Source organism: Poecilia formosa, unplaced genomic scaffold (assembly GCF_000485575.1).
Source record: "Poecilia formosa unplaced genomic scaffold, Poecilia_formosa-5.1.2 Scaffold30, whole genome shotgun sequence".
Taxonomy (NCBI): Eukaryota; Metazoa; Chordata; class Actinopteri; order Cyprinodontiformes; family Poeciliidae; genus Poecilia; species Poecilia formosa.
The window spans coordinates 1,464,472-1,478,272 of NW_006799969.1; the positions used below are offsets into that span (position 1 = coordinate 1,464,472).

The 13,801-nt window shown below is 38.1% G+C and overlaps 1 protein-coding gene across 1 annotated transcript; it reads left to right on the top strand.

Moving 5' to 3' along the window:
* The first annotated feature begins 503 nt into the window (after positions 1 to 503).
* On the top strand, positions 504 to 11,113 carry mthfd1b (methylenetetrahydrofolate dehydrogenase (NADP+ dependent) 1b). Its single transcript, XM_007549177.2, has 28 exons — positions 504 to 717; positions 2,027 to 2,111; positions 2,268 to 2,327; positions 2,433 to 2,486; positions 3,474 to 3,610; positions 3,764 to 3,864; positions 3,980 to 4,116; positions 4,508 to 4,619; positions 4,711 to 4,838; positions 4,955 to 5,052; positions 5,475 to 5,648; positions 5,780 to 5,916; positions 6,623 to 6,669; positions 6,752 to 6,859; positions 6,951 to 7,025; positions 7,119 to 7,221; positions 7,329 to 7,405; positions 7,518 to 7,658; positions 7,759 to 7,827; positions 7,909 to 8,020; positions 8,355 to 8,494; positions 8,603 to 8,644; positions 8,959 to 9,059; positions 9,145 to 9,322; positions 9,404 to 9,511; positions 9,621 to 9,773; positions 10,229 to 10,347; positions 10,475 to 11,113. The coding sequence occupies exons 1-27, from the start codon at positions 680 to 682 to the stop codon at positions 10,316 to 10,318; spliced, it is 2,805 nt and encodes a 934-aa protein (XP_007549239.1). The 5' UTR covers positions 504 to 679; the 3' UTR covers positions 10,319 to 10,347; positions 10,475 to 11,113.
* Positions 11,114 to 13,801: the final 2,688 nt, after the last annotated feature.

The window sequence follows — 13,801 nt, forward strand, 5'->3', positions numbered from 1 at the left end:
TTCGTGAATATAATGCAATATATTGAAGCAAAAGAAAATAAAATTAAAGAAAAGGAAGGAAAGAAAGGAGAAAAGAAAAGAAAAAAGGAGAAATGAAAATAAACGAAAAGAAAGAGTGTATATCGACTTCTACCATGTTTAATTAAAATATACTCATAGTTACTGTTGTTATTGTTACCACTATACACAAAGCTTAATTTTGCTTAATTAGTAGACCTGTAACTATATTTGGTGATTTTTATTGTCAGGAAAACCGTGATTCCTGTCGATTTATACTCAGTGTGGAAGACGCGGTATGGCATATGTGGCAAAGCCAGTTGATGTAGCATCTACTCTCTTTTATTTCTACTACGTGAAAAACATTTCTCAAATGCTATTGGTCAGAAGACATATCTAATGTTTTTTTTTTTTAGGTAGCTATTTGATTGGTCCGTATTCACGTAAAGTAACGCCTCTCCTAGTGTCGTTAGTAAACTACGCTCCGTGACTGGGTCTATTCCAGAAAGTTCTACGGTTATTTTTAAGCGTAGTGCTATGTTTGCTAATGCATCCGACGTAATTGCAAACATGCTTCTTTTGAATAAGCGTAATTTGGAGAGCTAGTCTCACCACGCTTTTCTTCTTGCTAGAGAGCGAGCCTGCACAGGTCACCATCACTTCGGACACAGACAGACCGAATATGACAGCTCAAATCATAAGCGGGAAAGAAGTTTCAGCGTAAGTGTCATATTTGAACTGGTATGTTTAGGAGTTTTGAGTGAGCAGAGTAAACTTTTGGCTAACTAAGCCGCTGACTTGTTGAGTTTAGTTTGTACCACATGATCATCTGCTCAGTTGAGTACATTATCAAAGCTTTTTTGTTGTTGCTTTTGCAGTATTTTATGAGAGTTTTCCAAAGTATAGAGACTGCAAAATGTCGTTTTGCTTTTTCATAATTTGATATCTTAAAGTTGTTAAAAGTGATACAGCCACCAAAGATGGAGAGAGTTTTACAGTGGACCCCGTTTGCTCTCAGCTTATGTAGGTCAGCATAAATGCATTGAACTTATGACTGTGATACTTACATTTTCCTTTTTGTCTGATTAAATCAGGCCCTGAATGTGTGCAGATCTTTGCAGGATTACGTAAGATGTGTGTGATAGTGGTGGGATTTGATCTTTTCCCCCTTGGTCCACTAACCCCAAGTGCACTGATTGACAAAATATCACGCACAAGTCACTTTTGGACTTTTTTTTCCTCTTTTTTTTTTTACAGTATCTGCAAACAGAGATGTTCTCCAAGGGTTATGTTTCACAAATGACACACATATAAAGGGACGAATCCTTTCTCCTGCAGCAGCATGGAAGAAATTTAGCTGCATGTGCCTGTCACAAGACATGAAAACTTGCTGCCCCTCGTGTCACTCATTAGTCACTTAATTTTTGGACAATACATGAAAAAAGTCTTTACTTTGAAGCTTAACAGAAGTTGTTGGATAATCTGAATACATATTGCAAGTATGATTTGTGCAGTGTGTTGTGGCTGCTTTCATTTACTTTTAGTTGCCAATGTGATTGCAAATTATAATATAAGAAAGGTGATAGACAACTTGATTTAGTCAAAGTCATGCACAGAAGTTGCATCTCCTGGTTTATGTGCAGTCTTTTTGTGTCTGCATACTTGAGCTAAGCAATCAATCATTGTCTAACATACCACTGCTTTTTGAATGGATTAGAAGCTAAAGTCCACTTAACTTTTTTTTTTGTCTGACTTATCAAATCCTCTGGTGCAATTGACCCTGTCATTTAACTCCACAAAGTGCTGTAATGTTTCCCAGTATTCAGACTATGAAACAGATAACGATAAAGAAAACATTCAATCTAGATCATCCTTCGGAAATGTCACCTTGTTGTGCAATCAAATTGGCAGCATAGAGAAATCACTGGTCTAAAACCAAAATACCCACAATGCATCTGTCTGGTCTGAACATTTGTTAGGATTTAGAGGAATAACGTGGATGGCTTTTTTGTCTTTTTTTTGTTCTTAGGCAAGTGAGGGAGCAACTGAAAAAAGATGTGGAGCAAATGAAACTCAAGGATCCCAACTTCAGGCCCGGCCTGGTTGTTTTACAAGTACGATTATTTTCGACTGACAGAAATTTGTCTTTTTTATGTCCCTGTACACTTTATGTGTTAACATAAACACAGACTGTGCATAGATACATTTGCATGAGCATTGCATATAAGACATATTAGATATTATGAGGTGATACTTTTATGTTCTGGCAGGTTGGAGGTCGTGAAGATTCCAATCTGTACATCAGCATGAAGCTGAAGGCAGCAGCAGAGGTAATTTCAGATTATCGGTCAGATTATTGATGTGAGGAATTGCTTTGAGTAGCTGTTAATCACTTCTAATTTGAAATGGTTAAAGTATTTTATTTGTATTTGCAGATTGGAATAAATGCAATACATATGAAACTTCCAAAGACTGCAACTGAAGAAGAGGTAAAATTACATTTTATTAAGATTACATTCTGATGCAGCACAATAGTCACACAGGAGCTGCAACTGATACTTTTTTGAATAATTATTCTAAGCACCCAGTGTTTCACCAGAAAATGTATTTATTCATTTATTTATGTATTTATTTAGTTCTATTTTACTAAAATTATTTTATACATCCCACAAAATACACTTTTTCTAGTCTCAATTACATTGCTAGTGTGCCACCTCCAACAAGGGAATAAGAAATAAAATTGCAAGTTGTATATTTATGTGATAAATAAAAAAGTATATATATTCAGTAAATCTTGAAGTAAAAAACAATATTGATCTGTGACTGAACAAAAATAGGCTTCAGTTCTGGAAGAGTGTTTTAGTTTCAAAGGATAACATGTGTTTGTAGTGCACTTTCTTTAGTTGAAGGTTTGATTTGATCAATTGTCACCTGAAAATGGAAAAAAACCAATGATACACAGATTGTGCAGGTTTACCTTTCAGCAGGACAGTTACCCTAAGCACACAGCCAGAGCTTCAATGTAATTAACATTAAAACATATTTATGCTAGAAGTGCTAGAAGTCAAAATTCAGATCTTAATCTAACTGAGAATGTGTGGGAAGGATATTCAGAAATGCAAAAACAGTGGTTCCACAAAGCATCAAATAAGAGAGTCTGATTCCAGATGTGTAACATAGTTTTTAGATTTATAATTTTAAACAAAAATGATAAAATAATACATAATCTTTCTTTCACTTCACAATTATATGAATTTATACCTATAATTCACATAAGTCTGTCTTGTAAATTCCTTCTTCAATTTTATGATCTCAATCTACACAATGTATTGTCTAGTTAAACATTTATTAGTCTATAGATTTATCATAATCTTATAAAATATGTGGTTTTCTTTTGTATCAAGCCTCACATTTCTTTAAAAAAAAAAAAAACAAAACAGTCCTTTGACAGTATTTCAATAACGTTTTGCCGGCAGGTCCTTCACAGCATCAGAGAAGTGAATGAAAACTCATCAGTCCACGGTCTCATAGTGCAGCTGCCTTTAGATTCGATCCACAAGATCAACACAGAAAAGGTCACAAATGCCGTGGCGCCAGAGAAAGATGTGGATGGGTAAGAACTGACATAAACTTCATTATAAGTATTTCCAATTGGAGTTAATTTCATGCTAAATCATAGTTAAAGTAAAGCACAAGTCTCATTAAAGTTCTTTTTGATCCATGGAGATAAATGCGGTTTGATCTGTACTTTCTGGCTCCTTTGCAGGCTGACCAGCATAAACGCAGGGAAGCTTTCTCGTGGCGATCTGGGTGACTGTTTCATCCCTTGCACACCAAACGGGTGCATGGAGCTGATCAGACAGACAGGTTGGTGCAGCCATGAAGAAAACTCTCACCGGAGTAGTTTTTGCTGTAAAATCCTCCAGACGACATGCAGACGAGTGGCTGCGGGTTAAATGCTCTGATGTCGTCTTCTCTGCAGGTTTGTCTGTGGCAGGAAAAAGAGCTGTGGTGATTGGTCGCAGTAAGATTGTTGGTGCACCCATGCATGATCTGCTGCTGTGGAATCATGCTACCGTCACCACCTGCCACTCCAAGACTGCAGATCTGGCCGGAGAGGTACGTTTTAGATATCAGCATGTTTCTTGTTATTACCTTTCTCAGTTTCACGTCTCGCGTCAGATATTGGCATCACTTCAACTTGCTTAGGCTTTGCTGCTTATGGTCGAAGTGACCATGTCTTCCCCATAATGTTACGGTCCTTAAGAAGAGCTAAACGTTTTACTTGTACATGTATAAATGCATATGCACAGGCTTACTGGTGTCAGTGTTCATTTGCAGAAATCTGAACTTCTTTTTGGTTTGTAAAGATTGCAGGCGCCTGCTCCAGCAGTTCCTGCATTCTTTTTCTGAAACTTCTCTCTGCTGACTTCTTCGAGTCAGTTTTTTTTAATGTATTTTTTATTTTAATTTTTTTACTTGCAACACAACTGTTCATATTCCTGTCCAGGTGGGTAAAGCAGACATCCTGGTTGTTGGCATGGGCAAAGCAGAGATGGTGAAAGGAGAGTGGATCAAGAAGGGAGCGGTGGTCATCGACTGCGGGATTAATCACATTCCAGGTCATTTGTTAAGGTTCAAAATGGTCTGAAATTAAGTGACAACAGAAACAGTTGAATTGAAACGTTTATGTTTTATGTTTTTTTTTTTTAGATCAGACCAAGTCTAGTGGGAAGCGTGTGGTGGGTGATGTGCACTTTGCTTCAGCCAAGGAACAGGCGGGCTTCATCACCCCTGTGCCTGGAGGAGTGGGACCAATGACCGTGGCCATGCTGATGGGGGTAAAGTCGAATCTTTTATTCATCTCAAGTGAATTTCCCCAAAGGTCATATCATTATACCATCCACATTTCTTAAGATGTATAGTAAGTGTGTCTCTTGTTTGTTGATGTGGTTAGAATACGGTGTTGAGTGCAAAGCGATTCCTTGAGAACCATCAGGCTGGGAAGTGGGGCATTTCTTACAACAAGCTCAGCCTTCAGAAGCCTGTACCAAGGTTTGTTTTCTTTATTGTAACTTTTTCAATAAGGTGTCATGAAAAACTTGAACTTTTTCACATACGTTGCAACCAACATCTTGAATATAGTTTGTTGGAATTTGATGCATTTAGACCAACGCTAAGTTTTTCCGATTTGTAAACTGGAAAGACAATCCACCCATCCCAACTTTCACTATGACGTCCCTCAATGAAACCCAGAGCAAACAATTGTCCTTAGAATTCCCTACCTAATTAGTAGGTCGAGTTTACCGGTGTGTAATGACAAAAATGTCCCTGTCTTGTGAAAAACTGATAATGGCATAGCATAGAAATTTGCCAAGGTAGTTAAAAGTGTATTTAGAAAGTACTGACCCTGAAGCGTAGCTTTGTTCTCTACTTAGGTGAAAATATGTGTGTGGGTTTTTTTTAATCTTCAACAGTGACATAGCGATTTCTCGCTCCTGCGTTCCGAAGCCAATTGATCGTCTGGCCAGAGAGGTGGGCCTGCTTTCTGATGAAGTGGAGTTTTACGGAAAAACTAAGGCCAAGGTCCAGCTGAGTATTATCAAACGACTTCAGTCCCAGCCAGATGGGAAATATGTGGTGGTCACAGGGTATGTGCGCCAAACTTTAAAAGTACTTCTGTACTTCTTAGCGTTTTTTATTCTGTCCATGAAACCGTTTAATTTTCTTTCACTTTAATATCTATTAATTGGCTGACATGTTGTGTAATTATGAAATGCAGTATTACGCCCACCCCACTGGGTGAAGGTAAGAGCACCACAACAGTCGGCCTGGTCCAGGCCCTGGGAGCCCACCTGAAGCTCAATGTGTTTGCCTGCGTCCGCCAGCCGTCTCAGGGACCAACCTTTGGCATTAAAGGTGAGCATTAGAAGGACATGAGGAACCCCGATGCTTATTGACACCACTTTTTAATTTATTTTACTGCATTTGCTTAAACTTAAACTGAAATCACACAACAAGAAAGTTTCTTTTCTTCCCAAACTCACCACTACCGCTGAGGTTGACACCGCCATCAATTTCCTGAAAATAAATACACCTTCAGTAGTTTTGAACATTTAAACTTATTTATGTTCATCGTTTTCTTTATTTTACATGAGTCAGAACTTTATATTAAGAATGTATGAATTCCATTTTGCCCTGCTGTATTCATATGATGTGGCTCAGAGGCCCTTTCCTATGAGCCACTCTTCAAAATTGGAAACACAAGAGTACATAGAACTTTTCAGCTATAGAAAGTTCCAAGTCATGAAACAAAGGATGTATATGACCATTGTTAAGTGCGGTGGAGGATCTGTCATCCTGTGGGATTCTTTCTTTCTCTTCCAAAACTTCCTGGCATCATAAACTAAAAGGGCATCTTAAATTTAGATATGATTGGCATGTACCAGAAAATGGGAGCTGATAACCTCTGGATCTTTTGATAAAGATTTAAACCAAGACAGAAATGGTGACCCTTCTTTAACCATCTTGACCTCCAGACAATCAAAGACGACAAAGGACGATTCAAAAGAATTGTCCCTTTTGCTGTCCAGCTTGTATTTGTAATAGTCTTTCTTCTCAACAGGTGGCGCTGCAGGCGGTGGATATTCTCAAGTCATTCCAATGGAAGAGGTACTTTATACCGTTTTGAAACATTATTGAGGTGGTAGAAAAAAATGTGTGTTTAGTTGATGATGTTTTATTTTATCCATAGTTTAACCTCCATCTCACTGGGGACATCCATGCCATCACAGCTGCCAACAACTTGGTAGCCGCCGCAGTCGACGCTCGCATGTTTCATGAGGCAACGCAGTCTGACAAGGTGGGTTTTCACTTCTGTAAAGGAGGGGTAAAATCATAACAAGCGTCAATTAATAACAAGATGTCTCCTTTTCCCCTTTACTCTCACTCAGGCTCTGTATAATCGCTTGGTCCCACTCAGTGGAGGGCAGAGGACGTTCTCCCCAGTCCAGATCAACAGACTGAAAGTAAGGGATTACATTACATACCCCTCAACTTTTACTAGAGTTTTTCTTGTACATGAAGCAATTCTGACTCTTAACTTGTCATTGTTTGTGTAGAAATTGGGTATAGAGAAGACTGATCCTTCAACTCTCATTGATGAAGAGATCACTCGCTTTGCACGCTTGGATATTGACCCAAGTTCTGTAACCTGGCAAAGAGGTCTGAAATGTCTTCATCAATCTCCCACCCACCCACAAGATTTCAGGGTTTTTTTTCTGTATCAAACCTCATGTTTAAATCTCCTCTGGATATTTATTTCTCTGAAGTGTTGGACACAAATGATCGATTCCTGAGGAAGATCACCATTGGCCAGTCGCCAACCGAAAAGGGTTACACAAGAGAGGTGGGATTCTGATATGTTTTGATAATGGCATGCAATAAAAAACTGAAAAAGGCATAGCTATTTATATAAAAAAAAAGTCAACAGCTGTTTTTAATCACAATGTGTGGTGCAGGCTCAGTTTGACATCACAGTTGCGAGTGAGATCATGGCGGTCCTCGCCCTCACCAGCAGCCTGGAGGACATGCGACAGCGCCTGGCCAAGATGGTGGTAGCCACCAGCCGCAGCGGAGATCCTGTCACCACCGAGGATCTGGTCAGTGTTTCTTCATTATGGTGCGGCTTCTCGTTATGAGAACTGTGGAAGGAAATTATTTATTTATTTTTTATTAATAGAACGCTGTTTTGTTCTGCAGGGAGTCAGTGGAGCTCTCGCTGTGCTGATGAAAGATGCCATCAAGCCAAACCTGATGCAGACGCTGGAGGTCTGTCAATGTTTAACTACAACTTAATCCTTGCAATGCTTATCTGTGTTAGAGCTGCAAATGGGTTCTCTGAATCTGCAGGGAACGCCTGTTTTTGTGCATGCTGGCCCGTTTGCCAACATCGCCCATGGAAACTCATCCATCCTGGCTGATAAAATCGCTCTGAAGCTGGTTGGACCTGAGGGCTTTGTTGGTAAGATGAATTAATCTTGGGTGGCACCGTGGTGAAGTTGATGGCAACGATGCCTTGCAGCAAGAAGGTCTTGTGTTAGAATCCCAGTCTGGGGTCTTTCTGCATGGAGTTTGCATGCTCTCCTCATGCATTTGTGGTTTCTTTCTGAACCCAGACATGCATGAATGTGAATTGTGCATTCATCATTTAAAAATGGACTGAAAAGATCCAAGATCTATATAAAAGATTAACCCCGGTTGTTTTAGATTATTGTTCTGTTTTCACATTATTACACTGCACCACTCAAAGCTGCAATACTGCTCTTAATCTTTGCCTCACAACCTCCATCAAACAGTGACAGAGGCTGGTTTTGGTGCTGATATCGGCATGGAGAAGTTCTTTAACATCAAGTGCCGCTACTCGGGCCTGAGGCCCCATGTGGTAGTCCTGGTGGCCACGGTCCGAGCCCTCAAAATGCACGGAGGAGGACCAATAGTGAGTCACTTGTTTTGTGATTTAAGAGTTGTTATCTTCATTCTGTTCATATTTCACCTTTTGGGTAAAAGAAAAAAAAACACACACACTCTAAAATGTTTAACACAGGTTACAGCTGGGATGCCACTGCCAAAGGAATACGTGGAGGAGGTAAGGCTGAGAAGCAGCAAACAGCAAAACATTCAAGTGTCAGTCCACTCTGTGCAGTCTGTGCATATTCTTTCACTCATACTTGGTCACACGTAGGCCTGTCACAATAACATTTGCTTGACGATAAATTGTCCCAGAAATTATTACGATAAACGATAATATTGTCAATTTGAGATCGTTTTCAACTAATGTAAGGCAAGTACATCCTCTCAAAGATCAATAAACTTTAATTTCCAAATTAACATGTAACAATGGAACAGGAAGGAAATTTAAGTAGACTTTAAAAAAAACAAAAAACGTTTGCATCTGTGCAGAACCTTGAACTTCTGAAGAATGGCTGCAGCAACATGAGGAAACAAATAGAAAACGCCAAACACTTTGGCGTGCCGGTTGTGGTGGCGGTCAATGGTTTCAAGTGAGCGCAACATGTTGCAGTTTCATTATTACTGCAGACTAAAATGTTTCATGCTTGTATTTAGTTTGTGTGCATCTATTTGCAGGACGGACACTCAGGTTGAGCTCGACCTGGTCTGCAGCATGGCCAAAGCTGCTGGAGCCTTCGATGCTGTGTGCTGCTCCCACTGGGCTGAAGGTGGCGCTGGCGCTGTGGCCCTGGGACAGGCTGTTCAGAGGGCCAGCGAGGCTCCCAGCGACTTCAAGTTCCTCTATGATTTGGATGTATAATTCCAACCTACATTAAACTTCACTAGTATTCTTGTGCTTTTCTCGTTTTTAAACTGTGCAGTGTTTATGTTTTAGCTCCCAATTAGTGACAAGATTCGAATAATTGCTCAGAAGATCTATGGAGCAGATGATATTGAACTTCTCCCGGAGGCCCAACACAAGGTGGAGCTCTACACCAAGCAGGTCAGCATGCCTCAGGGCAGAAGTTTTCTTGTCACTTCAATTAATCAGCAAAAGCCACCGTCAAAGGGAAATCTATACTGAGAAGATCCTGTTTTGTCTTTTGCTTCAGGGCTTTGGAAACCTTCCCATTTGCATGGCTAAGACACACCTGTCCCTCTCGCACGAGGCCGAGAAGAAGGGCGTGCCGACAGGTTTCGTCCTGCCCATTAGAGACATCCGAGCGAGCGTCGGCGCGGGCTTTCTCTTCCCATTGGTCGGCACGGTAGGATCACAAACCTGATCAAACAGGCCTTTTTATTTTATGTACAACTGTGTGTGGACTTTGCAAAAACAATCCTGAAAAATGTAGTCCTATCCTAAAAAAAATCAATAATTTGCTTCCTATATTTTTGTGACATTTTATAGATAAAAATCATGATCATATGACACTAGAAAGACACAACATAGAGGTCTTTACAGTTTCCTATTACTATTTTCTAAGTCTCAATAAGTATGGAAACCCATTTGCATGTTTTGCAAATTTCAGATTGATTTTACATGATGTTTATGAGAGAATGGAAACTTAAATGCAAGCTACATAAATAGATTAAAATGTTGCTTCTGCCGATATCCATCATACGTTATGTTGTCTTAAGAGTTTAAATAACATTGAAAGCTGTTTCAGGACGTTTATATTTTGTTTACAAGTTTTTTGGACACAATGCATTTTCTCTTCAGATGCCTACAATACCCGGTCTGCCCACCCGGCCTTGTTTCTATGATATTGACTTGGACACTGAGACCGAACAGGTCAATGGACTTTTCTGAAGAAAATCCATCCTCTCTATATGACTGAGGTAATGCAGAATGCAAACCGGAAATAGGAATGCACTTCATTCCTATTTGACAGGTATGCAGTAAGTTCATGCCTGTCATACAGGAAGGTGTTAAATATCTCTCTTTCTGCTTCCTTCTCCCTCTTAGAGCCTATAGAAACAGTCATCAACCCCACGGGGCCTTAATAAACACTGGACGAGTTCTAACTCGATGCGCCTCGAGCTGCTTCCATCCTATCGTGTGTGACTGAGTGTCTTTTTCTAGAAAGATGCTTCCAGGAGCTGATGATTCCAGGAATATAATTACAGAACAGATTTTTATGCTGTACCTGGTCTGTGAAGGGCCTTTTTGCTGGAACAAACTATCATATTGACATTTTTCATTAGATTATTTTTGACTAATCTAACGCATTTCCTATCTTAGAACTCCTAAATCAACAAACACAACCGTTTAAGCCTTACATTAGCTCTCAGTTTATATTTGTTAACACTACATTGAAGGCTAGTTCTCTATTTTCTTTTTCTTAAAGAGTAATTGCCTCTTAAAAAAATACTGTACTTACCATTTAAATCCTAAATGTAAATGTAATGCTGTCTTTAAAGACTTTGTCTAGTAAATTTGTTGATCTGAGCAAATTGTTTTTCAATTCAGTTTTGACTTCCCAGTATATTAAGTAAATTTTTTCATGTATGGAAATTTGAAATTTAGCTTCATTATGTGTTAAATCCTGTTTTTTTAAATCTACCAAAAAAGGACAAAATAAAGTGGCTTTATTTGGAATCCTCATCTGAGTTTACTTTTGTTTTTCTTCAACATGAACCAACTATTAGAGTTTAGATACCTTTACAAGCAGAGTTGTTTGCCTCGTCGCTACACTAACATGAAAACCACTTATTCCTTTAAAAGTTTCTTGTAAAAGTATTTATGCCTCTTGAATTTTTATTCACATTTATGTGCTGGACTAACAACGTTGTGCATTTTTCAGCCTCGTCACTGAAAAATGTTGCATTTGTTTGCATTTAGCCGCCCTTGCTAAAGTGAATGGGTGATTAACAGGCTTGTGCAGTAATTGGAGGTAATGCTGTTATTTGAATTAACTTGAATGGGAAACGTAAAACATGCAGGACAGTTTGTAACTAAAGACAAAATACTGAGACCTTTTTGTTGGGAGTATATGTGAGATATACCCAGACTTTTTGTTGGGTGTAAACTTTTTCACTAAGCTGACTAACAGTTTGTATTTGATACTATTGTTTTAAAGTCTTTATTAAGCTGTGAATGCATTTACCAAACCCTCTGATAATAGTAACAAACGCAATACTTTTTTAGTGACAATTTTATTATATATTTATAACAATATATAATAACAGACTGATATCACATGACATTGATTCATTGGTATTTTCATTCACTGCTGCCATGTTTCCTTTCAGTATTCAACTCAATGATGATAGAAAAAAGAAAAATGACTCACTTCCTCTAGATCACAAAAAGAAAGACAAAAAGGTATTTTTTTAAAAACAAGACATATCAAAGGTGCAATAATTAAATTCACTAGTCTATTAAATAAAATTTGCTGCTTTTAAAAGGATATGATGGTCAGCAATATATAATATACTGCAAAAATAAAATGCAGCTGTTGCACAGATATGTCAGAACAACATTTCTCCGTCAAGCATTTCCAACATTTATGGCCGTATCGTTTCTCATTAAAAGCAACTGTCATGTTTACACAAAAACAGTAAGACAAGTTTTTTTCTCATTCCCCTTAAATACAAAACTGAATTCACACTATCACTCATTGTGTCTTCTTCAGGGAACCTAAAATAATTCCTGTGCAAAATAGAAGAATGAACAAATTCAGCGAATTAAAGTACATTTTTAAAGATTGGCTGAAACAAACCTGAGTTAAAAGTGAAACAACTTGTGCTTAAAGTCAGTGTCATTTCTATATTTATAAGTGGGTGTTTCTGTTGTTCTGGACACATGTTAAATTTAATTATTGCAAAACCTGACAGACATATTGTCTGGATCAACTCCAGAAAATATGTCCTATGACCTTTACGAATGCAGAGCAGCTTGGCAGGTAATCTAAAAGTTAAAAAACGTAGGTTTATAGTTGATGCTGAACTTTTAATGATGCTTATTAGAAAGAAGGAACATTTCATGTTCTCAAAACAAAATTACTGGAAGAGGATTAAGGGAAAATAAAATGTTTCCTCAACAAGTTGACCAATCTACAATGCAGTGGAGAGATGTTCATGATTTGAACTTTTGCAGCTGGGCACATTGCTTTCATTAACTTTAAAGTATGTTTAGCAAAAAACTGAGCACGTGACTGTGAAAGTGTAAAAGGTCTTCCACTTCTCATTAAATCTAATTTGAAGACTACATGGTGCACTATTAAATGTTTATTTTATTGTTTCTTTAAAAAGTTCATTTTGTTACATCAGACTGGTTTGGCATTACAAAAAAAAGAATAACATCAACTCGGTCTTGTGCAAGCTTAAACGTAAAAAGCTCATAAAAACATTAACATTAATAATTCAAATAAAGACAGCAAACGAGTTGGAAATATGTAGCTAAAAAGGAAAAGTAAACCAAGATCATATAGTATAATACAATTAAAAAAGAGAGAAAATATGACTTTTTACGAGTGTTTTACAAACATTACCATTCACTGCCGGAACACAACTTTGGATACACTGCCTTTAGGAGTTCATACGAAACAAACGTAGATCTGAAAGATGACAATCGGGTGATGTAGCTTATGAACATACAGGTAAATCTAACTGATCGCTGATGGGAGCTCATTCCTGACACACCCAATACTCTGCACCCTTTCTTTGCAGAGCTACACGTGAGTTAACAAAAAAAAACTAAAGAAAGAAAGAAAAACCTCACATGTAGCTCTTCAACTTGTTCAAAATTGCAAAGGCATTGTGATTCTATAAACTCAGTCAAACGAAGATAATTAGGAACCAACGGTTATCTTATTTTTTCACACATGCACAAACTTGATTCCACTGCTGACATCATTATTATTGTTCAACTTCAGGTTGAATAATAATAGAAGGATGATGCTCTAAAAAGGAGCCACAACATTAGAAAACAGGTTTGACTGTGGTTCTGATTTTGAGTGCCATGCAAAGAGTTTGCTACAAATTCTCATTTGAATTTAGAGAAAAAATAAAACAAAAAAACTTCAACTCATGAATATGTTGTAGCTGTGGGTGTAGGTTTACTCTCTTTGAATTGCTCTAAGGTGAACATCCACAAGTCTTTTGCAGCCAGAACTTGTCTTGCTGAAGAACAGAATCTCCACAGCAGGATGCTTCCACCTCCAGGTTTCATATTTGGATGATGCGTTTAAAGTGCATTGCTTTAAACCCAAAATTGTTTTTTGCAAGCTCGCTAAACGGATCCAGTTTTGATCTCATCTGTTCAGACAACCATCCTTTGCATGTTTACCTT